The 24,298-nt window shown below is 41.1% G+C and overlaps 1 protein-coding gene across 10 annotated transcripts in view; it reads right to left on the reverse strand.

Annotated features, from left to right (window-relative positions):
• Positions 1-990: 990 nt before the first annotated feature.
• NFIA (nuclear factor I A) overlaps positions 991-24,298 on the reverse strand; it is a 398,082-nt gene continuing 374,774 nt past the window's right edge. For all 10 annotated transcript variants that reach the window (XM_049697059.1, XM_049697052.1, XM_049697061.1 and 7 more), the window contains one exon: positions 991-8,334. In XM_049697059.1, the coding sequence (XP_049553016.1) occupies positions 8,317-8,334 (18 nt within the window). In that variant the 3' untranslated portion in view covers positions 991-8,316. The remainder of the gene's footprint in view (positions 8,335-24,298) is intronic.

The following is a 24,298-nucleotide window of genomic DNA, read 5'->3' on the forward strand; positions in this document are numbered from 1 at the left end:
GGAGCCAGACTTCTTGGATTCAGATCCTACCCTGCCATGTATTTGTTGAATGACTTTGGGTAAATCATCGAATCTCTCTCTGCCTCAATTTCTTCATCTGAAAAAGGGGGATTAGAAATAGTAGCGATCCCACAGCGTGCTTGGGAGGATTAAACGGATTAAGATATGTATTTATTTACTTGTCTTTGGTCTCCAAGCCCACCCTTCCGTATGCTGTTCTGTGGGGCTGGTAGTTTTCTCACGACATTTTCCAGACTCTTGCCAGATGGCTCCGGTTAGATCTAGCCAGTGAGAGACCCTGGCAGGAGTCTAGGACTAGGAAGGAAAGCAAGAAGGGACTTCCTTCTGGGTTCAGTTCCTTCCCACAATGTGACAGCTGCCAAGGACGGAGGCACGATCGGCCCCAGCTCCTTTCAATTCTCCCAGCACCAGTCAGGCTTTACTGCCTCAGAAGTGCTGATACCCTTGGCTGTGAACCCCTCGCCGGTCACCAGCTGCCCACGTCCTCTGAGAGGTCTGAGTACGAGCCATGTGGTGCCCCCGACCTTCATGGTAAAGATCCAAACATCATCTGTGGGAGGTCCCTCCTTGGAGCTCCTAGGTTCTAGTAACCCGACCTTTCACTTTTGTTTCCCTAACTTCAGGGGTGGTGGCTATACTTGTGTTGGAAAACCTATTAGACCCTTTTCCTGGTGCCTGCCTGGGGCCCTAACGGATGCAATATCTAAAGCCCTTAGAACAGTATCAGGCACAGAGTAAGCACTATGTGAGTGTGAAGTTTTGCATCTGCCTAAGTAGGTAAAAAAGCCAATATGGCCCATGAGAACCCTGTGAAGGGCACAAGGTGTCTGACATCCATCAAGGATCATGCAAACGCCATGGTGCAGAGAGACCGTCTGTCTTCCGCGGAAGCTCCAATCCACATCCGTAACTGTCACTCAAACACTGCCACCCAGGTATGATTTAAAGCAAATGATGACACAGCTTCCATAGCATTAGCAATTTTTTATTTTCCTTTTTTGTTGCATAGGAAATGCAGTACTTGCTTCCAGTAATTGTATTGTAATGTGAGAAGGTGGTAGCACTAATGGTTGAATACAAGAGTTAAACTAATCCACACCAGCTCAAAAAACCTGTGGAGATTTAGTTGAATAAGAATGGACGCCCACAGTGATTCTCAACCAATTACAAATTTTCACAGAACACAGTCAAACTAAAAGGGTATCTATGAGAGTCAATACAAGTATACTAGAGGCACAGGGGGCCCGGCTCATAAAAAACAAATGTCAAGCCAACTTATTAACACGGGGGTGTTTAGTGTCACAACAGCTCTCTCATCACTGGAAGTGTTTAATCCCCTCCCCGCACAATTTGAAATGAAAAAAAAACCGAGGTATCTTGAGCAGACAGATTGCTAAGGGTGGTGGGAAAAGCCCCCGGTGAACTATGTTCCGGTCAAAGGTCAGGGCAGTAGGGGAGGGGGTCGTGTATTTGCCTTTGAAAGTCTTCCTTAAGGACCTCCTAGAATCTGCTAAAGCTCCAGCTCTGGGTCTAGCTAGTACCTCAGTGGTGATGCTACCAAATGCCTCTGCAGTGCCGAAAGGCAGTCGGAGACCAGGGAGAAAGGGCAGCTCTCTCAAGCCTCCATCCCAACGTAGCCAGTGGCCTTGTGGCCTTCGGTTGAGATGTTTGAAAAAAAAAGTGCTAAATTATAGACTATTACTAAAAAAAATTAAAAAAATAAGAGTAACACAAATACAATCAAAAAGGGAAGAAAGCTTGTGTTATTTTAAGAAGCTGAGCATAAAAACAGCAGGAAAAATAGCCCCATTCATTGGACACCATTTGTCCTTGAAACCACCGTGGAGAGACACAAGTTCACATCGCACACGCTGGGGAGTATTTTCCACCCTGAAGGTGCTCTGGTTGGATTAGAGGTGGCACTTCCACCACATATGCTTGTGGTCCAGACATACTTCGGAAATTGTGTTTTTTTAATTAAATAGATTCAGGAGTCCACAAGTGGAAATTCATGATGCATGGCACACAGGCAAGGTCCTGACCCCCACATGCTGCTGCCTCCCCCGTTACCATGCTCAAGGGCAGGTGGTCCCCCTTATCTTTCTGAGCATTTCTGGTATCTGCTCCCCATTTCCCCGGCCACCTAATTTGATTATGTAACCCTTTGGGGCATAAAAGGCAGATCAGTGCTGGCTTAGGAAAAAAAAAAAAATGAGATGAAACATTTCATTTGGGAAGCAAGTCATTTCAAATTTAGACCGAAAAAAAAAAATAGTTGTATTTTAAAAATCCCGTGTTAATAGCCAATTTCTTTTTCTTATGAATCGGGCCCAAAGTTTGTACAGAGTTTTATTTTTGAAGAAAATATTGCAACTGTGCATGAAACTAAATAGCCACGTGATCTCATAAAGATTTTTTTTCGTTTTTTTTTTTTTTTCTTTTAATATGAGGAAGTCTGGTGTGAAGACGGATCAAGCATGGGTACCTGGCTGAACACTGTCCATTAAGAAAACGTTTCAGGATCAGCAAAGCTTCAGTCGAGGGTGAAGGAAAATGTCCCTCATTTGGAAATGTCCTCGGTGTCTTCAGAGCAGAGTTCTTGAAATTCAAATGGTCGTTTTGAGACAAAAGTCTTGCCAGGGACTGATTTCTGAAATCAAACACCCATGCTTGTCCCCTAGGAAAAAGAAAACAAAAAACAAAAACGAAAACAAAAACACAAGTAATACTGAATTAAGTAAATGTATACCTCCAAAATACTGAAAACAGCCGAAACCAAGAAAAGACAGAATTTGCATTCTCAGTGAAATACCTTTAAACCTAGCTGACAAGAACCAAGTCAGAAAAAAAGACTAACATAATTTTGAGTAATATTCATACAGTTCACTAAGCATTATGGAATAGCATGCATTAATATTGTACGGTTATTTTACATCACCTATACCAGAAGGTCCTGACTGACAGACAGCGAAGGCTACCGGTGTAGAAAAATCTTACTTCAGAAGAGCAATATAATACAGATTTCACAGGCACTACATTTTAATATATCAGGTATTATGCTGGTTTTCTTATAATTCTTTCTGTCCTAAAGCTGGCATTATAACAATGACCAAAAAGGCAAGGATTGAAGTAAACGGAAAGTAGATACCAAAGTTGATATAGTTTTTCTTCAGATAGATTAGTGCATAGTTCTCATGCAGATAAACACTGCTACGCATTTACACTGTTGGAAAGCAGAGTGAATTGAGCCCAAGTTGTCACATTTGTGTAAATCATTTTGTCAGCCTGTAATAGCACCATGTAATGGATTTGCATTAAACATTAAATTGATTTCAGAATTGGTGACACAGTATTCACTACAGTTAAGTGCTATGGAATAGCTTCAATGTTACCTGCTATATATCAAAGCAATTTTCATCCCACTGCTTTTTTATTGGAAAAAATAAAAGGAAAACATACACGACACTAATTAGACGAATGCACAGCCTTGGACGTGGAGAAGGCAGAGCGGGTTTACTGTCAAACAGTAAATACATGCATTGACTTCAGGACGAGATTGGCCTTGGAAGCTGATTTGAATGAAAGCTGTGCTGGGGGGCAGTGCAGCTTTCTGAGACTGTCTTATGTCTTAGGACAGATCTCGGAGCGTGGGTGGTGAGGTGCCACTGAAGCTCTCCGTACATTACCATGCCAGTTGTGTTTTAAATTTGTTCTATGGAGGCCTGCTACCAGGAAAAAAAGAAAGAAAGAAAGAAAGAGAGAAAGAGAATGAGAGAGAGAGAGAGAGAGACCACCACCACTAGGGACAAACAGATATGATGCCAAGTACATTAAATGACATTCTTAGAAACTCCCTCCCCCCCAAAAAAACAATCACAAGGAAAAAAATTTTTTTTCTTAATCCAGATTTCATAAATACTTTATGACACTGTAACTACAGAGTTCAAAGCCTATGAGGATAAGGGTTCGAAAAGTGAAAGACAAACTTTTTGAGATGGGTTTTGCATCTTCTGATGGGCTGCCTGAATACTGTGACTCTGGGAAGTCTGGGTTCCTTTACACTTCACCGGTCAGAGTATGAAGAATATAAGCTTTGGGAAGTGTGCCTTGGCTTGCCCGTAGCCCACGCCTGACTGTGGGGCAGGGAGGAGCTGTCATGCCAGGGTGTGAAGAAACAGAAAAGTTAGTTCAAACCTCAAAGGAAAGAAAACGACTGTGGGATGGATAGAGCGGCATTGGAAAGAGGTCCTCTGCCCATGAATAATCAGACAAGGAGCGTTTTAGTGGCAAGGGGACGGGCCAGAAAAAAAAAAAAGGATACAGAAAAATGATATGATTTAATGTTTGTGCCTCTGACTTCAGTTCCCAAAGAAGAAAATGGAGAGTTATTTGAGGGACTTATCTTTGCCAATATTGTTAATGCCATTTGACGGGAGAGAAAAAATTCAAATGGGTCTCAGAATCAAGGGCTGGGCCTCCAAACACGGATGGCCCTCAGTCTGTCAGTCTACACACCCCAGGTAGCAAAGTCTTCCTCAAAAATCTTCGCATGACTTTGAGTCTAAAAAGGTTAAACACTCATATTGTTGGTGTTTCTTTTTTCCTGCTTGATCACAACTGAACTACAGTTTCCTGCTGCTTTCTGGACAATGAAACATGAACAAAAATATAACTTAGTGTATTTAATACTTAACCCCTGTTCGTTATCACCCTAGACTGCCTCCCTAATGTTTTAAAGCCTTTAAAACATTTTTTTCCTGCAAATCTGTTCAGAGTTCCCTAATTTTAGCTTCATCAAACTTAATACAACAAAATACCTTCAAAAATACAGCATACCTGTAACGTCCATTTACAATGGTTTTTCAGTAGACCTATACTTCTCAAGCATAGGAATATGCTATACCATTGAGAGAGAGAAAAAATAACTGTATTTAAATACTTACAAAAAAAAAAAAGAAAGGAAACAGGAAAGTTTTAAACTTAAATCCAGTTCCCAAAGGGAGGGGGGGCAGGAAAGAAAGAAAAGCCATTCTATGAACGCTGCCTTTATAATGAACAATCAGAAATTTCACTAGGCTAATTTGACAGAAATTTTTCCTCATTTAAACAACATTACAAAAGTCCTGCATTATAAAATAGGGTAGAATAAATCAGTGTAATCAATAAAACTATACAACAATACAAATTACATATCTTCTGAGTGGGCAGTTAATCTCTCTCTTTGCAGTCATGACTACAACATGCTCACTAAAAACAACTAAAACTGCCCAAACTATTGCTTAGTTTGTTTTGTTTTAAAAAAAGGGTGCAATTTTATTGTATATACAACCAATTTACTGGTAATACCTTGGCTTATCGCAAGGTTCTGACAAAATGTTTGTCTAGGCTTTTTTCCCTTCACTGTGAAGCACTGAAAGCTGCTATTTTTTTTCTTTTTTTTTTTCTTTTTTCTTTTTTTAGTGCACATATGTCATAATAAAGTAATGCCCAGCTAAGTGCTATAGGGGAAGGCAAAGTATGCTGGCTGGCTAGAGGAAGTGACACCATATACTGACAATCACACCATACAACAGCGCCAAACGACTATTCAACCACTTATCAGACACATATGAAAATCCAAAATGTTTTATTTTATTTTTTTTTCCTTAAATAGAGATAACCAGTAAACAATTTTCAGAACTTGGAAGTTTAAAAACGTGCATATAAAAATGGGCATTATATACTTTGTATTGAATGTGGATTGACTGCAGTCTGCTAAGAAAAATGGGGTGTGGGAGCTGAAGAAAAGGGAAGTTGTCTTTTTTTTTTTTTAAGGCTTGCTTGTGAAAGGAACAGTTGTAAAAACAAAATTGCTTGAAGCAGGGTCAGCTTAGTGCTTCACAGTTTGACTGCTTCTCTAAGAGGAGCCCTTCCTGCGCACGTGCATTCAAAAATCACAAATAAAGTACAAAGACAGACACCTAAAACACACTGCGTCAAGTGCAGCACCGACTTTGGTCAAATAAAAAAAATAAAAGAAAAATTAATCATAGCTAAGCTTTTCTACACGATATAAGCAGGTATTGCATATTTTCATATATCTGGGGGCGGGGAGGGGAATAAAGGAAGACTCCAAATAAATTGTAAAATGCAGCAACATCCAAAATACTGATATTCTAAGCATCTACAGATCTCAGAATAGCACTGCCACTGACCACAGAGGACAATAAAGACTACTCCTATCTGCGGAACAACTAACTCTCTATTTAGTTCTAGATGTTGAAACTGACAATGGCTGACATAAAAGTCACATTTACAAAAAGTGTCTCCAAATGCTTGACTAGGGAAAAACCCCTTTCAATAGAGGAGCATGTGCAACAATTCCACAAATAATCGCTATCCAGGGCAAGGCACATTGATATGGAATTTTTGTTTTCGTGCAAATTAAGGAAAAAAAACAAAACAAAACAACATCGTTTCGGGGGGGAAAGATGAGGAGCAAAGTGTCTTCCCAAGAATTTCAGTTACTTGATTGTATAGGACAGTAGTAGAACCCTTCTGAAGGGCTGAAAAACATAGTTTAAAGGCAAGTGCCTAGAGTAGGGATTACAATATTGTGTCTTAATGCACTCTACTTTATCCTACATTAGCTATATAAAAATTAGTTACTAACACTAGAACATGCAGAGACTTTCTCTGATCAGCAGGGCTTGCCAACCAGAACGTATATATATGTATAGTATAGGAAACCTTCTTGAAGTTGCATGGGAAGCAAAGGGGTGCTTCGCTGTCTGGTAGAAAAATCACTTGCACTTTTTTTTGTTCTTTTTTTGTTTGTTTTTTGTGGTTTTTTTTTTTTTACATAAGATACAGGACATTTGGGGGTGCAAACTTTTTTTTTTCCCTAACAAGTACCCTTGATCTGAATGGGCACCAGCATTTGTGTCAGTATTGGTTTCATTATTATTATTAATATTATTTTCCCATAGCCCAGTTCAGGGGCGCAAAGGTCTTTAAAATTTCTGGACAATCTCTGGAACAATGAAGTGTCTGATAACTGATAAATCCTATGTTGCCTGATACATGTAAAAATTTTCAGAATTGGCATAATCCATTATAGTGACTTCTAGCTTATAAAATTAACAGATACCATGATTTCATTTTAGTTATGTGCTTTGATAACAGAAAATAATTAATTAGCATTTAATGTAGTTAACATATTGTGGTAAAAGCACCATTAGATTTGTTTTTTTGTTTTTTTTTTTAAATTTTCCTTCAGTTTTTAAAGGGATACAAGTTTAACAATAAAAAACATAAAAAGCAAAAATAGCTCCCCTTTTTCTTGCAAGGCTGTTTTTTACCCCAATAATTTAGAGTCCTGGGGTGGAAGGACTTGAAAAACAAAAATAGAATTTTCAACAATCTCTATCTTACAAAGATATTTAGCTATCCAATGAAATTGCACTTTACTCAATTCAAAATTCGATTGTTTTGATTGATTCCTGTCAGTTTCTGTCAAAACAGACCATCTTCCCCATTTCCATGTGAATTTGTGTGTCATTGTTGAAATTGTTGAAAAAATGTTTTTTTTTTTTTTTTTAAACGTAAGTGCAGCATTTCAAAACTTTTAAAAAACTGAATAGTAGTAGTAGTAGTTTGCCATTTTCGGAATTATTCTGCAACGTGAGTGGATTCACTGTCCTTCCGGGCCATGTTATCTAGTTTACTGCTGACTGCTGAACCAAACCAAACTAAAAGAAAAAATAAAAAAGGAACATAACTGCGTTTTCTTTTTCCAATATGTTACAGAAAAACATTGCCCTTTGACTGTCCCGTAAGTTAGATATTGCAGATCTCAGCTACTACAAAAGACTTAGTTCTCCATGTGTCTCCTGACTGCTCAAGGAGGCTCACACCTGTGTGGGTAAATTCATGAAATACTGTGAAACAGCCGGGCTCCGTAAAGAAAGTGTGTCACAACGGGAAGTCAGTGAGCAAGGGTAGACCTTCTCCAGCCACACTGCCTAATGCTCACGCTACCACGGAAAACACTTCAAAGGTTACAAAGCCCAACCATTTCCAGCACCATATGAGAAAATTACAACAGTCCCTAAAGTATTAAAAAAAAAAATCCCAAAAGGTTATGGCCTTTGCTGTTGGACCATAATGCTCGCTGTTTCCATGTACAAGTTGATTTGATTCTCCCCTTCCAGTGACAGTGAAGTTGTAACTGCGCTGGGTTGAGGATGCGTCCATGTTACAGAGTTGAGAAGGGGTCAGGTGGTCTGTCTGGTGGATGGTGGGACGCTGTGACTTTTATCCCAGGTACCAGGACTGGAAGACAAAAGGAAAAGTGCAATTAGAGGCACAATTTGGAAAATAACACATTTTAAAAGTTGCCCTTCCAACGGTGAAATCAAGATCTACGTTAGGGATGAAGAGGGGATTCACTGGGAAAAGTAAAGGAATGACAAACAGTAAATCTTGAGACACTGAAAGTGATCTCACTCTTCTGAAATTGAAATTCAATGCCTTTGTTGGGGTTTGCCAATGTTTTGAGTGTATCTTACAAAATAAAGTATTTATGTCCACTTGAAATACATATATGGGTTTTGCAGTCTGGAGAGGGCAGCTATAGGATGGCAGGAAGCTTCATCATCTGGTTTTTGACTGAACCCTCAGCACCTAGCACAGTGTCTGGAATAGAAGGTTCTCAACAAAGAAAAGTTGAATGAGTGGAGAATGGGCGAGGGGAGAGGTTCTGCGTCATGATGAGTGTCTTCTCTGATGAATTTCACAACGTCTCCTTTTCAATGAGATGTTATTGCCACATTCTTGTAACAGGCACAGATGATCAGCAGTGATATAAGAGTAAATGGAGCTATAGTAGAAAAAGTGCTGTACCAAGAATCCTGGGTGATTTAGGACAAGTCACAGCATCTCTCTTCTACTCAATTTCCTTAGATGTACATGAGGTAGATTTTATGATGTAAAATGCTCCTCTCAAGCTCAATCTTTCTAAGATAATGTTTTCAAAAATGACATAAAATAATCATGTGGTATCAAGATCTCATCCTATTAGCTACTGTGATGTCCAAAGGAAAAAAAAATGAGGTCACCTGCATAGCCCTCGTTCACGCTTCCGTTCATGCGACATTTATTTAGACCCTTCCATATACCTGCTGGGCCCAGTTACCTTTTCCCTTCATAAATCCTTAGGTGATTAGCTTTGGGCAATAGTCTGATGATACGTCATTCTATATGCTGGTACTTCTTCTATGTTAGCTAAACAAAGTGACCAATTATGGTCTAATATCAGAGTCAGTTTCACAAGTGAAATAAAGTATATGGCTTTTGACAACTTTTCTCCAGAAATACCCTACCAAATTCACCACATTTATCATTATTCACAGAAAAATCATCAACCTCTAGCAAAAGTGAATGCTTCCGAAATCTCTGAGTTGACAGCATCAGAAAGGGTTCCATTTGGGTTGATTCAGTCAGATGAAGGCTCATCCGTGTCCAAGAGATTCAATTAGGTAAAGCAGGGACTCGTTTGATCCCAGGATAAATGGCGAAGTGATAGCTACATGGAGGTTGGGATAAGATTTCCTGGTCACACAAGCTACCTTTGATCTCCAGAGGACTTGAAAAAAACCTAAGCCTAAACCGAAAAACTACTCATCCTGTATACTTTTAGATGTTATTCTTTGACCACATGCTTTGAGGAACACAATAAAGCCTCTTGTGTACTGAAAGGAAATCATCCTGGCAAATACACACGGCCTAAATCGAACTGGACAAAAGAAAGAAGGGGGAAGAGAGGCGCGGGGAGGGCAGACTCCAAACTGTTATTTCTAGTGGGCCTCCCGGTGAGCTGACGTGGATCCTAGTTAGAGCCGAGTCCCCCTCTAACAAAAGTCTCAAACTTTGGGTGCGGCGAATAATGCTTACAATTTCTGTTCTCACACTTTCTAAGTCAGTTGTGAAATTCCAGACTTCTTAAATCTGACACTGTGTCGTAGTTCTCGAAGCAAGCACCTGGGACCCAGTGAGTCAGCAGAGGGAGCAGTTTTCCATACACAGTTTCTGGACACAACCTTGGTGCACTACAAAAATCTGCAGTGCCTCTACGCTTCTCTAAAAAAGCAAAGCAAAGGAAAAAAAAAGTTTCTTCACACATCTTACTATTCAGTGTGTGCCTTGCCGACAAGGTTACCCCAGAGCAGCTCTGTAATCCTTCACTGAAATAGGCTTTATTGATTGCTCTGGTCTATTGTTCTCTTTTCAAGTCCCCCAAGTTCAAGTTCATCCTGGTGTTACATCATGTCTGGTTGCTACGAGCAACCAGACAGACCCAGACGTGACTATCATTAGCAAGAAACCCTCCGTTCTCCTCCCACCAACCTTCCAGTGGCTCTGACGTAGCAGGCTCACTGCAAACACATTGAAGTATTTATTCTGCCTAATTTATGACCTACACAGCAAGCAAGACCCCCACTCCAAAAACCAACACTGTTGTATATTTAATTAATCTGTCTTTCTCTGGCACTTGGGAAAGTTAGACAAAGGACTAATTATTGTGTTTCACTCTCCACACTTTTCTTTTGGGGGGTGAATATTTGCATGGGAAAGAAAACTACAGGCCCAGCCTTGGCCACCCCCCCCCCGCCCCTTTTTCTTTTTGCCCTATTGACATTTCATGAAATACTTTAGCTGCTTAAGGGAATTATAAAAAAAATGCGATGTGAATGTTACTCCTTCTGAGTTGGTATTCAGTAACACAAATCAACTCATGACATGTTTAAATTTAAATGCTAACCACACACTCTCAGAGTTACTTTAAAGGTTAGTTTTTAATCAATAGAAGTTGCTGACTCCTAGTTTTGGAGCCGCGCACTGCAGCTCTTGGGCTTTTGTCTAACGTTAAAGCTTTCAAACTTTTTTTTTTCCTTGGGATGATTTTAGCAATGATTTGCAGACACAGAAGGCTATTGTGCTCTGACCAGCAACGTGTCACCAGAGGAGCGAGTTGCCCTGGGGTGGGGTGTCAATATGGCTCCTGAAGGCCTGGGTTAGGGGTCTTTAAGAACCCGTGAAAAAAACTTAATTAACCCTTTCAGGCCCAAACCAAAACCTATTCTCAAACTTTTTCACTCCTATAATTTGACCATTAGTCCTTATTTCCACATTACACTAATCTTCATGACAATTAACCCAGCTACTTGACCAAAGCTTTCCAGAATGGGAAGTCAGCCGGTTAGGGGAAACACACAGGGATTTTTTTTTTTTTTTGAATGAGGGCTCTTTGATTAAATAATTTATTTGTAGAGATGGCAGATAAACCATTATAATGCTAAAAAAAAATCCATCCATTTCAACGAATGTTCTCATGATCAGTTTGTGGCTGAAGACCCTCCTAAGTCCGTTACGGACGAGCGTGATCGTCGCACGTGTGTAAGCCACTCGACTTCTAAAAACTTCCATGAACTACGAAGGACGTCCAGTGAACAAGATAATGTTTGGAAAAGCCCATTTTTCTCTTGTGATGTTTTATTATAAAATCTATTATTCAAGCAGAGTGCAAGTTTCAAAACATTACTTGACGAATAATTCTGGGCATTTTCTTCTTGGAACGTACAAGAAAAATATTAAAGAAATCTGAGATTGTTAAATTGGTGGGGTTGAGGAGAAAATCACTGGGAAAGTGTTGCCACATTAAACAAAATTCATTTATGGAGAGTCAAAAAATTGTCTTCAGATATTTACTGACATAAGCTTAGGTTTCTTATGGTTTCTGCCTTCATATTTTATAGCCCTTCAATCTAACCTCCTGTATCCAGATGGACTACAAAGGAATCTCTGTCCCTTATCTGCAGTGAGTTCCAATATTACAATACAATATCAGATGATGTTATCTTGATACATTTACATTAAGGAAGTAAACACAGAGCTTTGATCTGTTTTTTTTTTCCTTGCGGACTCTCAGCTATAGTAGTTTTGGAGGTCCATAAATCCACACTCCCACGGGGGCTCGAGTTAAGTAAAATTACTCTGTTACATTCACAATTTCTACAGTTTGGGATGTGCTAAAGGAGGAGGGGAGGGGGCTGGAAGGGGGGGGTAATTGTCCTCTCTCAGTGTTCAAGGTGAAACATCAAAAGAAATCTGCAGTCCAGGACCAGAGCTCAGCTTTCCTCTTCTCCAGTCAAATGAAGAAGTAATCTCATCAGGTTGGAAAGTGCTGACTAAGGATTTAATAAAGTGCCTGCAGATGTGGCGTCTCTAAGGTATTCAACTCATGTAATGCAAAACAGCTCCACACTGAATGTGCTTATAAAATTTCATTTAACCATTGCAGCGTGACTTTTTTTTTTTTTCACCTTTCTCTAAGGAGTTTTATCACACTTCCCGCCCCTTAATTTACAGCTCCATGAAAGTTCGAATCCCATTCTGCCAGGATTCTGGAATACTCACAGTAGTCAGGTTTTATGAACCATAAACAACATCTATCCGGCTGCATCGTAAGCAGGAAGCCTGAAATGGCTCTTGGTAGCTTTGAAAGCAGTCTCTTTCCTTTCCTATGTTGTAGGGAGAGCAATTAGGAAACTGAGGTTACTTTCCAAAATTTGGTCAGGAAGGTGCCTAAGACATGGTTGATGAAGACTCAACTTCTTAGTTAACACCAAACATGCTAATGCAAATAACGACTTTTAAAAAGGCTTTTAATTACACTTCACTAAGAGGGCAGGATGTATATTTTAGAAACAAAAGGAAACGCAGGTCTGTTTGAGATAGCTATATTTCACTTTAACCAAAAAAAGGGAGAGGGTGCTAGGGGTGGGGGTGGGGAGGGCGGAACAGACTGTGACGCAGCAGAATCTGTTTTTCAAATTAAAAAGTTAAACAAAAGGCCTCAAGGGCAAAGTTGAACACTGCGGAAGGAGGTTGTTAATGTGGAATCCAGAACTGGGTGTGACACTTTGCTTTCTTCTCCAGGCAAGGTGGGTTATTTCAGGACATTCACACACAGAAAACAGAAACACACAAATACAGGGAGGGAGGCCTCGGGCCCCAGTTCCCACTCCTTCCTACTCCATCAGCCCCCGAAGAGGATGCTGCCAACCAGTACTGCATGAGTTGCAGTCAACGTTTTGACTTCTCTCTTGAGAAGATGCTACCTCTACTGGGTCACACTAATCCAGTTAGTCATTTTTGGCTTCCTGCTCTTGTTCGATGAGCTCAAGCCCACCGTTTAGCCCAAATGAGTTGTCCTTGGCAAATCAGCCAGAGTTCTGGTAGACACCCCTGCCCGCTTCTAATCCAATGGAAATGGACAGGGCCTTGGAGTGCACTCCTGGTTTCTCACGTTAGTATACATCATTTGGGAGTACTTCATCACTTACATAACAAGTACTAGCATCTACTGTGTGCTTTGTATGCTAGGCTCTGGGGATATAATGAATACAACAAATACGGTACCTGCTCTTAAGGAGTTGCCCTGCAGAAAGAAAGCGCTGGATTTTAGACTTCTATATCCTTCAAGAGACCAGCTACCCTGATCTTCTCACAGTTGGATCTTTAAAAACTTATGTCATCTGATAAGGCTGAGTATCCAACGTCCGAGGGACCCGGGACCTAGTCCCACTTTTTCCACTGACTAGTTGTGTGACTTGAAGTAAGCAGGCCTCTGTCCTCTGGCCCCCAGAGGACTACTGTAGGGCCATTCTGCATTCCATGAGGGGAAAGCAGTTTCTAACACTGGCTCCTTCTGACAAAGGTGACACGCTGTACCCAGGTGTCAGTTATCGGTCTTGCCAGCCACGGGCTTTGATCTCTGCAGCCATTTTTCTTGTGTGACTTTGTTAATTAAAGAAAGCCTGTTTTCAATAACACTAAACCAAGACTTGTTTATTGTACAGGAAACTACTAAAATGTTAATGGGCAGCGACTGGCCCTGCTTACCTTTGCGGCCTTATCTTTTCACTGCTGGTACTCAACACTCGTGCGGTGCTAACCTTCTTCCAGATCCCCCAAAGCCAAATACTTTCTCTCTGCTGGGCCTTGGCGAAGGGGTCCCCCTCTCCTTGGCTTTGCTAATGCTGGCTAGTCTTTGCTGTCTCAGATTATCAGTCCCTTCTTCCAAGGGGTCTTTCTCCAGGCCTTTAGTCCCAGGGTATTCCCTCTGTCCCAGTCACTGAACTGTCATGACCTATTTTTTTCCCTCAGGAAAACGAACTGTCTTCTTGCATGTGGCATCTCCAGAGGCTTAATAAATACTGTTGAATAAAGGAAGAATGGAAGGAATGAGGTTATCTCCAAGGCTCCCAAAGCCTGGTGCCGGTTACTCCAACAAGGCATTTAGATGGGTGACTTCTAGTACAGCTGTGCCACATCCATGCTCATGCCTCATGTCCACATCTCCCCAGGTGAAGGTGCTCTCCCCAGAGAGACACAGGTCTCCACAAGCCGCCCCAGGCAGTTCTGATGGAAAAGCTCTTGTGACGGGGCCAACTGCAGCCAACTGCGGCCGTAGCATGTGCAATAGTTTTGTAACATGGACCACGGCCTACTTACTACGAGCGCAGAGGAGTTGTCCAAACCACCACTCCCTGGAGAGTGACCGTGCTGCTCCCGGCCAAGACCTCCGTTTGGTTCAAACCTCAAGACGGGAAAACACTAATCTTTTTACCCAATAAGCCATCCAGCACCTCCAAACCTTGAGAGTACATACACAATCCAATTATTCCAACGGTCGTTCCAAAGTCTGACTCTTTCACCGTATTCCAACTTGCCCTAGTGTCTGCCTCACCATCAAGTAAAGTTCTTTTTTTCTGGTTTCCCTTTACATTTTTATCAAATAATCTTTTACCTTGTGAAACCAAAGACTTCCGAATTAAAAACTGCACTCTGGCTCACTCAGATTTGCTCTGCCGACTTATTGGAGGGCTGAGTGCACAGTGGTGAGAGGTGGGACGCTGGAGTCAGAGTTAACAGAATCCCATCATTTAACTAGTACACCATTACATGCTAGTTAAGTGATCTTAGGTAAGTTAGTTAGCACCCCTGCGTCTCAGCTTTAGACTCCGGGAAATGGAGATAACAACTTTATCAGTTTTTGTGGGGACCGAATGAGCTAATGCCTGGAAAGAGACAAGTACCGAAAAGCCGAAAGCCAGGGTAGATGGGTTCTCTAACTATAAAGTGTGTACAGGCCTTAAGGTCCACAGGAGACCTACGGGGGACCAGTTCCCTTGGCAAGGCATTGATCAACAAGGCGGCTTTCTCTCATTTAATGATATAATTTCTTAGTTAAAGGTAGCAGTTGCGTCAGTTCCATTTCCCCAGTTGCAGAAGAAAGTTCTTGAGAAAATAAAAATCTGTCTTTAATTGCGGTATTAAAATCAGAGCAGCGAAACCAACTGCACAAAAGGAATTGGCTCAAGTTTATGAAAGGCATTTGGGCCCTTGCCTTGCAAGGCTGAACTGCATGCCTTGGAAGTTGGGGATGAGGGGGAGAGGGGATCCGGGGTCGGGTGGGGGGGAGGGAAGGGGGGAAGGGGGGGAGGGTGTGGAGGGAGGGAGTAGTCAGGCAACCAAGTGGGACAGAAACAATCCTATTTTGGTTTTTGTTAGCGAATGGCATACTACATAGATCAGAGACTTCTTATAAAATACAAACCCCCAGTGTACACAAAGCACAGGAAAATGTGAGGAAAAAAGGGAAAAACGAAAAGCAGCTTAGGGTGTGTTAACGCTGCTATTCTGTCAGCTTAAAGAGTATTTTATGCTTGATCAACAGCTCTTTTTTATTGTGCTTTTCTTTCATTCATTCAAGACATCAAAGCCAGGCACCACCAGCGTACCTGCCCTTCTGGAGCCGCTTGAGAGGGGGTCCTAATGAAGCACGACTCTGGGAGCGGAGACCCCCGTGGACACGGCAGTTCAAAGGGAATATTTCAACAATGATTACATTTTGTAAATCTTTTTATGAAAGAGACAGCTTATTTCCTGCTTTTTCATGAAAAATAGATTATCCATTAAAGTGAGCCCACGCCACGGAAGCTGCTTGAGATCTGAGGTGCAGCGTGCAGATTAGGGGAACAAGGACCCGATGAAATCGTCCAGAGTTCCTATCTATTTGCCTATGATGGCACGGCGTCTGCTCTGGGAGGAGCCCGGACGGTGCGCTGGACGGCTCTGCTGCGGAAAAGGCGGTGACCAGGGTGTTCTGAGGTTGATTTTTCAGCTTGGGCCTTGTGTCTTATTATTTGTGCTTTAAGATGTTTTTTGATTCCACAAAGTCCAGCCAAATATCAGAAGGCACCAGGCAACCCCTTTTATTGCACAAAAGTAAGATGAAAGATTTTAGTTACAGATTCATTAAATGCTGTATTTTAATGCTCTGAAAAGGGACGACCCCTTTTCCGTATGGGAAGTTAGCCATAAAAAAAAAAAGCTGGCTCTGGGCTGAAGATACACTACAGGCTTTATTATTGGCTAATGTCAGCCCCAAAGGCAAAAATAAAGAAGGCAGCCTGGCCCTTTGTAATTTCTGATTTTCAACATTAAATAATCTTTCCCCTAGTCTTTCTTTCTTTTTTTCTTTTTTGGCGGCAGGGAGAGTTGAGGGGAACAGGGCAGGAAGAGAGTATGATTTCCTGGGGAGCTATGAAATGAAAAAAATGTATGTTTTCTACACATCAGATTCCAATTTTAATTAAATGCCTGCTGTCTAACAAGTGCAGACGGTCACACTTGGGGCTGGCCCAATGGTGGCCCAGGGAGGTAACCTTTCTGGTTTAAAAAGAGAGGCGTGGGAGTGGAGGTCGGCGCGCAGCCGAGCGTGGCCACATTACAATAATCACGCCACCGAGTGCTTCCCCACTCCTGCTCTTCCCCCAGAGCCGAAAAGCTCTTCCCAAACATGACTCAGGTTCACAGTAAATCTATCATGTAGATTTACTGTTCCGATTGTGCAGGTAGATAAAATCTGGTAAGGAAGAAAATAACATTGAAGTGAAAAGTTCAGTAATTTCAAAAATTCTCCCGGAGACCTCCTGCAAGAGAACGACAGAAGACCTGCTACTTTGCCAGAAACGAATTCCCAAACGAACCTTTCCAGTCAAGGAGCCCTTTAGGCACTGGATGGTACTTGCCCCCTGGACCCATTCCCACCCCCGCGGGTAACCTCTTTGCCAGGCCCCGAGCACAGGTCTTTGCTTCGGACCTTCTCTGTTCCCTGTCCAGGGTCCTTCCTTCTGTCCTTTCCAGTCCCAGTTTCCTGCCTCCCTCCACCCACCCCTCCAGCCAGTCTCTCTCTCTCTCTCTCTCCCCCTCTCCACCTGTGTTCGATCCCCCACAAGAATGACGGCAGACCCCCACTCTCTCAAAGGCTATGCAAAGCAGCAGCCCTCCCCACTCCATTCACTGGATTAAGAGGAAGGAAGAGGGCACACTCAACTGCAACCGCAACTACCCGCCTGGCAGCCGGGACGGAAGCTTGTGTATTGAGCCAAACAAGTGAGGCGCAGAGGCGGGATCAGGACGGAGCGCAGAGCAGGTTGTAGCATCTCGGTTCTCAGATTCTTGAGAGGAGAGAGCGAGAGTACAGTAAGATACAACTCAGCACCGGACGCTGAGGCAGGGGCCTGGGTTCAAGTCTCGGCTCCGTCACTGGCTGCCCTGCGATTTTGGCTGCTCTGATTACACTACGAGGATCCCGTTCCTACACTTTTACCTTCTGGGAACACCTGCTCTTCAATTGTATGGGTCCAGGAGTCATCTTTTCCTTGTTCACTGTGTAGATATGATACTGGCAGGGATAAAACTGTTCATATCCCTCACTGAGGTTAGAAGGAGCTTGACCATGCAAAAAGTCAGAGACCCAAATTCTAGTCTGTGTGACATCAGGGGTCACAACTTTACGTATCTGCAGAACAGGCCTCAGTATACCAGTTGTTATAACATTATTATATTATTGGGGGGAGGAAATAACAAACATAGAGACAGAGCTTTGAAATACTGGCCTAAAATGTAAGCAGCATCATTAAGGGAGGCATTGGTGTGATCTAGATGTCACCCGACGGGGTTAGGGTTTCATCGGAGCCAACTGCCCTGGATAGAAATGGAATGATTTCCCCAAGTCCAGTCAAAGTTCTTACGTGACATCCCTGAAAGCACAAACTAGGGATCAGTGAACAATGCTTTCCTCCTCCTTCTGAAAATGTGGTAGGATTTAGGGTTTTATGGCAACAAAACTTGTCTTTGTTAAGACGTGACTTGCAAAACAAACCCACATGGGGGAGTTGGCAGTTTCAAATGACAGTACTTTTTTTTTAATGCTGAAACAGCAAATGCTTTTTATGTTCAGATTTTTTTCCTTCTATATTTGTAGATTAAATTTACAACTAAGCAATATTCACTACTACAAACAATTAGACTCTTCCTGAATATTCTTCCAGTTGGAAGCTTCTCGGTAGGGCTGGGTTGGGGGATTGTGCAAAGGTGAAATCCCACAGCATGAAGGGTCTCTGTCAAAGGTCTTATCAACGATTTGGACGTGAACGTAACATATGGGATCAACAGAGCTACTAGGCTTCCCTGTCAGGAATCTATGCTTCTGGGAGAGAGGTAGTACCATTCTAACACAGAAAATTTAATTCATTTTTACCTTTTAGTAATGACTTTAAAGATGGTGATTTCATAAGCAAAGATTCCTGAAGACATATTTAAGACTGTGTCATAAAATCAAGCACGCAAACAAAATCACTTACTTTGTTTTCAGATGAATTCTACTTGGTAGTGCTCTCCTAGTAACTGAGATTTAAGAACAAACTCAGAACTCGTGCACACAGTGCCGATTTGGAACAGTTCCATACCTATCACTTTACTATATTTTAATGAAACCAGTTACAGATTGGATGATGGTTATGTGTTCTTTGGCTTTTTAAATACGCTTTTCTCTTGTTAAATCACCCTATGGCTAGGAGATCCTATCATTCACTTTGCAAGAATGGTGGCAAATTCAAATGACACATATTAACTTTCTTTCTGATTCTGCGATCACAAAAATCTTGCAAAGATGCCACCTTGTGCTATCCTAAAGGCAGTTCAGTTAAAAAAAAAAAAATTACTCGAAGACTTTCTTTTCTTTTAAAGAAGTGAATTGTCTGAGCTGAAATATGGCTTCCTGTTCTACTACATCAGCTTTCTGTGTTGTTCTCCAGGAACAGGTTTACAAGTTCAAGTTCAGGTTTAAACTAAATAAAACACTCCTCAGGAGTTTATAACTGAGCCTCATTTACATGTGCTCCCTCTGAACTCTACCGGCCTCTGTACACTAGTTTCCAAGGCTTGGGGGAGGAATGTTTTACAGTTGGAATCTGTACTGCGTTCTCAGGCATTTTAGACTCAGAGGCCAGGCAACAGCAAGCTTCAGTTAGTATTAAAAGTTTCCTCAGATCTACTATAAAGTCAAAGAGAGAGGGGAAGAAAGACAAGGCCAGGCCTGGAGAACTGAATCTTCTTAATTTTCCCGATAAGGCTTTCGTGGTAACATTCCAGTTAAAAAGATTCTGGATGCAAATTCTAGAATTCCATAGTCATGACTTTAGATTTCTCTGAAATCATTTTCAACTCTTTGTGGAAAGTGGTCAATGCATACTTATTCTCTCCAAATATAAGACCTAGGGTTTGTGTAAACTGGTTTTCTGACTTGAAAAATACAGTTAAAAAGTGTTATGAAGATAAATGTCCCCAACTCAGAAGGGACTCCTTATTATGTTTATGAAAAAACGTAAGGGATTTTTGAGGTCAAAAAGATCTCAGGGATTTTCCAGCCAACAAAGTTACACTAGAGAGGAAGGAATGGCTATTTTTGGTTTAGAAGCTTGAAGGGTTGAAGTAGGGCTTCTGAGATGCTCATAGAAATCAATCTGGAGAGAACTGGTTTCCTGGCTGACTGAGATTAAGACTCAGTTTCCTTGCTAAACAAGGGTCCTGGAGTTCAGAGAAAGCAGTGATGGTCTTTGTGGACAGAAATGGAAGGAGAGCCGGACAAACAATACCAAGAACTCTGCCACTCAACTTCTCTGTGAATTTGAGTTTGGCAAGAAAGTGGGTACAGCAATAATAAACCAATGCTTCAAACACCTGAGTGTTACTCTATAGCATCTCGGCCCTGGAGCAGTTTCCTGATAGGTGAGCATACCCGGCATTGCAGGGTGTGGCATGCCCAGTACTCCAGCTTCAGCAGCTGCATCCCTGCACAGTGACAGGTGATAAGTCAGATAAATAGCTCAAAAGAAAGCACTGCTGTGGGGATTCAGAGAAGAAACTACCTGGCTCAGGGAAGATGGACTGAGTCCATCGTGAATCTGGTCTCAGTTTGTGCCTCTGATTAAGAACACCTTCCTAGCACCGTGGTTGTGAGGATGAAGTGAAATAATACATGAAAATATGGAAGCGTTTTGTCTTTTAACTTAAGTTAAACTAAGCTGTTAAACAAAGGTGATGCTTTTTTATGTATGTGTCTTCCTTTCTGACATGGGGAAGACAGAAACCTCATCTCTATATGCTAGCCCACATAGCTTCTTGGCCTGGTACTTAATGGGCAGTCACTTTTCTTGGATAAATACAGTAACAGCCTGAGTATGCTGGCTATATCCTCTTTTCTCTCAATCTCTTGAACTTAGCCTAGCTCAAATGCTAGATGCATTAAGGATTTTTAAAAACCAAATTAAATGTGAATATGCGTCCAAATAAAACCCTTTGCTATGAACGTAGTAAGTTTCTTCTATTGGATAAAGACATGAATAAAAGTAGAATCCACACAGATGACATTCTGTAGAAATGAACGATAAAATTAGTTTCTTTGGGGGCGGCAGTTAACTTATGACAACTGAATGAAATCAGGACTCACAGCCCTGAGAGTTTCTCTGCCTTTGGCCAGGAACAATTGGCCAAGCTGCAGAAAGATAATAATTTGCATATGTGATAGTCTCTACTATACCATTGGTCACTCATTCCCAAATTACTGAGAATCACATGTTCTTTCCTTTGTTAGTTTTTGTTTCTCTTCTTTCTCATAAATATCTATCCAATTTTGACTCATTCTCCACTATCCTTTGAACTTCTGCCTTAAAGGTTGTTGCAGGAAACAAAGTAAACATAACTGTCAATGTCCTTTTTTTTTTTTTTTTTTAAGTAACTCTGGCAAAATGGTGGATGGGAGGAATTCGATACTCAAATGCTTTGCAGATTTTCCTGAGGATTTCATCTATCCATGCAGCTTTGAATTCTTCTGAAGACAAAATAATTTGATAGTTGACCTGACAGTTCAAAAAGTTTTACATTCATCAGTGTGTTGGTACACTGATGCAGATCTAATGTTATTTCATTCATGCTGAATCTTAGGGCAAAACCGTAGTCTCATCCTTCAGCAATTGTCTTTTAGAAACAGAGGCCACCAATTTGGAAACATGCTTGTTGGATGGAGCTACATGAAAGGCACAGGATGAAGAGGGCAAGCAATTGCCTGAACACAAATTAGGCCCTTGGAGAAGCTGCCTTGTCTCTCCTGCACCCTTAGAGTTATTCAGTGGGTACCATGCCTTATCTTACTACGGAGCTTAATTCTGTGCCTGGTTCTTATTCAAAGCAAGCAGCCAGGAAGGGGTGCAGAGGGACAGTCCAGATTTGACATCACTGTCCCCAGAACTGAGGAACACTAGAGAATTCCATAAGCAGTGTCATTCTGCAGTTCTTGTTTTACAAAGGTCATTGTGATGCAAGGCCAAGGGGAAGAGCCATGCAAAGAGCGTTCCTGGAAGATGGTGGGGGTGGGTTAAGGGAAAGGATTATGTTATTAGGAGGGAGGGGTGAAGAGAATTTGGTACATCTTTAGACTTTGACAGGAAAAAATATTTGGGAAGAAGCCAGCAGAGAGATACAGCCTGGCCCTAGTTGAATGGTAATGATGGAACTAATAGCAACATTGAGAGCTATCCAGATACCAGAGAGAACAACTGGCAGATATTAAAATCATTATAAGATGTGAAATTATACCTCTTGCTGCGTCATTATCACTACATTTCATAATATTTGTCTAGAAAAGCACACAAAGCCTATCAGGTTAAATTAATCCTAATGATCAATTTCAGTTTTTATTCTAATTAAACGATTTCAATTTAATTAATGTGAGCACAGAAATTAGGCAAAATTACAGATGTAAATGTTGAACTTTAAATCAAAGGTCCTCCCTGCTCCCTGCCTCCTATAAAAGTACCTTAAAATATTTGCCTGTGAAAGTAGATGGGAGTTTTAACCTTTGTCTGCACTGTGAAGGACAGAAGTTAGAAAAATACGCTGCCGAAAGCTTCCCTAGAGCACAGACAGAAGCACAGGTTTAAAAACCACCCATGCACACCCACACCCACATGCACACAATACTAGGTGGTAGTGTGTGAAGATAAATTCTGCACGGTGAACTCTGGAAGTATATGCTTTTGTTCCTCAGGATTCCAATGCACTTGGGTCAGTCTAATGGATATTGAACTTCTATAAAACACCCCTGTAAAATAGAAACTGTGCACCCATATCCTAAGCCACATATTAAACTACCAGTGCTTTCCCTCCCTGGTGTCAGAAACCCTGCCTCTCAGACCTGCTTTGCCTCTGATTAGCTGTGTGGCTTCACAAGTCGTTTCAACTCCCTGAGCTTGGGCCCTCTTGTTTGAGGGGCTGTTTTATCAGAAGTATACACACTTTTTTCCAAAATGCACTTTAAGTCATATCTGAAAAATGATGGGATGTGGAGGTGACAATCTTTAAGAAAACTATCGGCTTCAGGATTCTGAATTTCTGTAACTTCCCAAAATACAAGCATCTTAAAATGGATTTGAACATGGCATGGGGTACCATGTGTCTGAGTCATCCTATAAACACCTTTAAATAACCTTTCTTCTCCCTTAATAAAAATTCAAAGGAGATGGGATCCAGAGCTCTACAAGCTTGAAGAAGAAAAAGGACCTGTAAATGGATTCTTTTGCTACAAAGAAAAGAAAAAGATGGCAAAAATATGAAACAGAAAAAAAGATAATGAAAAGAAATGCATGTTCTTTTTTTTTTTTTGTATTTAAAAAACTTGTCCTGGTGAATCATACTTAATAACAGGTCTGTAGTGTCATAGAGTCTTGGTCTTAGAAGAATGTTATATGCAGCGTAAGGTTCTTTGTTATTTCTCTTATCCATAAGATAGCCACAACTTCTTTTCCCACAAATAAGCCTTCATCCACGAGCCCTCATCATGACTTGTTCACAATTGTATATGAGAATTATTTGACAGCAATCAATCCACTATTATTGTTTGGGGACATTAAAGGAGAACAGCAGAGTAATTTAACAATATAGTTGATTAGTGTAATAGTCATCATTAAATTTAGTAGTAATAGTGGGATTTCTCCTTACCTTGGTTAATGATCATGGACAATTCATTTCTTGACTGCCAGTGGCAGAAACGGTTTTTAAAATATTAACTCCTGCCCCTTGGGAATGACACTTAGCCCATCACATTTAATTTTTGACGTTCACTGAACAGCATGATCCTAATCTTTTGATTTTATCATCTTAACTAGGAAACATTAAAATATGGATTGACTCCAGTTGGCAGGAATCTTTATGTTCTTTTCACTAAAAAAGCTATAAATCCAATGGTTGACCTTTTATTTCCAGGTCACAAATGACACCCACTCACTTTTGTCCATTCACATAGGATTTATGTTAGGGTCTACAGGTATAAGCCATGAAAGTTGAACTTTAATGAAATGTCTTTCAAAGATGTGCACTTAACCAAAAATGTCCCACAAAAAATTAGCGGATGGCCTTTTAAAAACATCTATTATATCTTCAGGTTCACTGCTGGCTTCAACTAAGTCTATTTTTCACTTGTAGTAAGTTTCTTTTAATAGTAGCATTTTTCTGAGGATATAAATTAGGCTTGTGTTTGGGATGATAATAGTACCTTAGTTCCCAATTTAAGTTTCTAAACTGAAAGAAGATTTCTGAAATGTTCTCTCTACCATCACCATAATTCATCTATCTCCAGCTGAAAAATGTTCCTTGTCGTTTTTCACAGAATCAATTGTATTGATGGGAGGTGTTCTGTGTTGTCAATCAGGGAAATGTGATTTGATGGGACCCCAAAGCAGTGAGATGGGGGAAGGAATACCAAACCTGCTCAGGTCCACGCCATCTGAGTGAGATCAATGTTTCCCATAATACTCTTCCTGTCATGTAG

This window comes from Orcinus orca, chromosome 1 (genome assembly GCF_937001465.1).
Source record: "Orcinus orca chromosome 1, mOrcOrc1.1, whole genome shotgun sequence".
Classification (NCBI taxonomy): Eukaryota; Metazoa; Chordata; class Mammalia; order Artiodactyla; family Delphinidae; genus Orcinus; species Orcinus orca.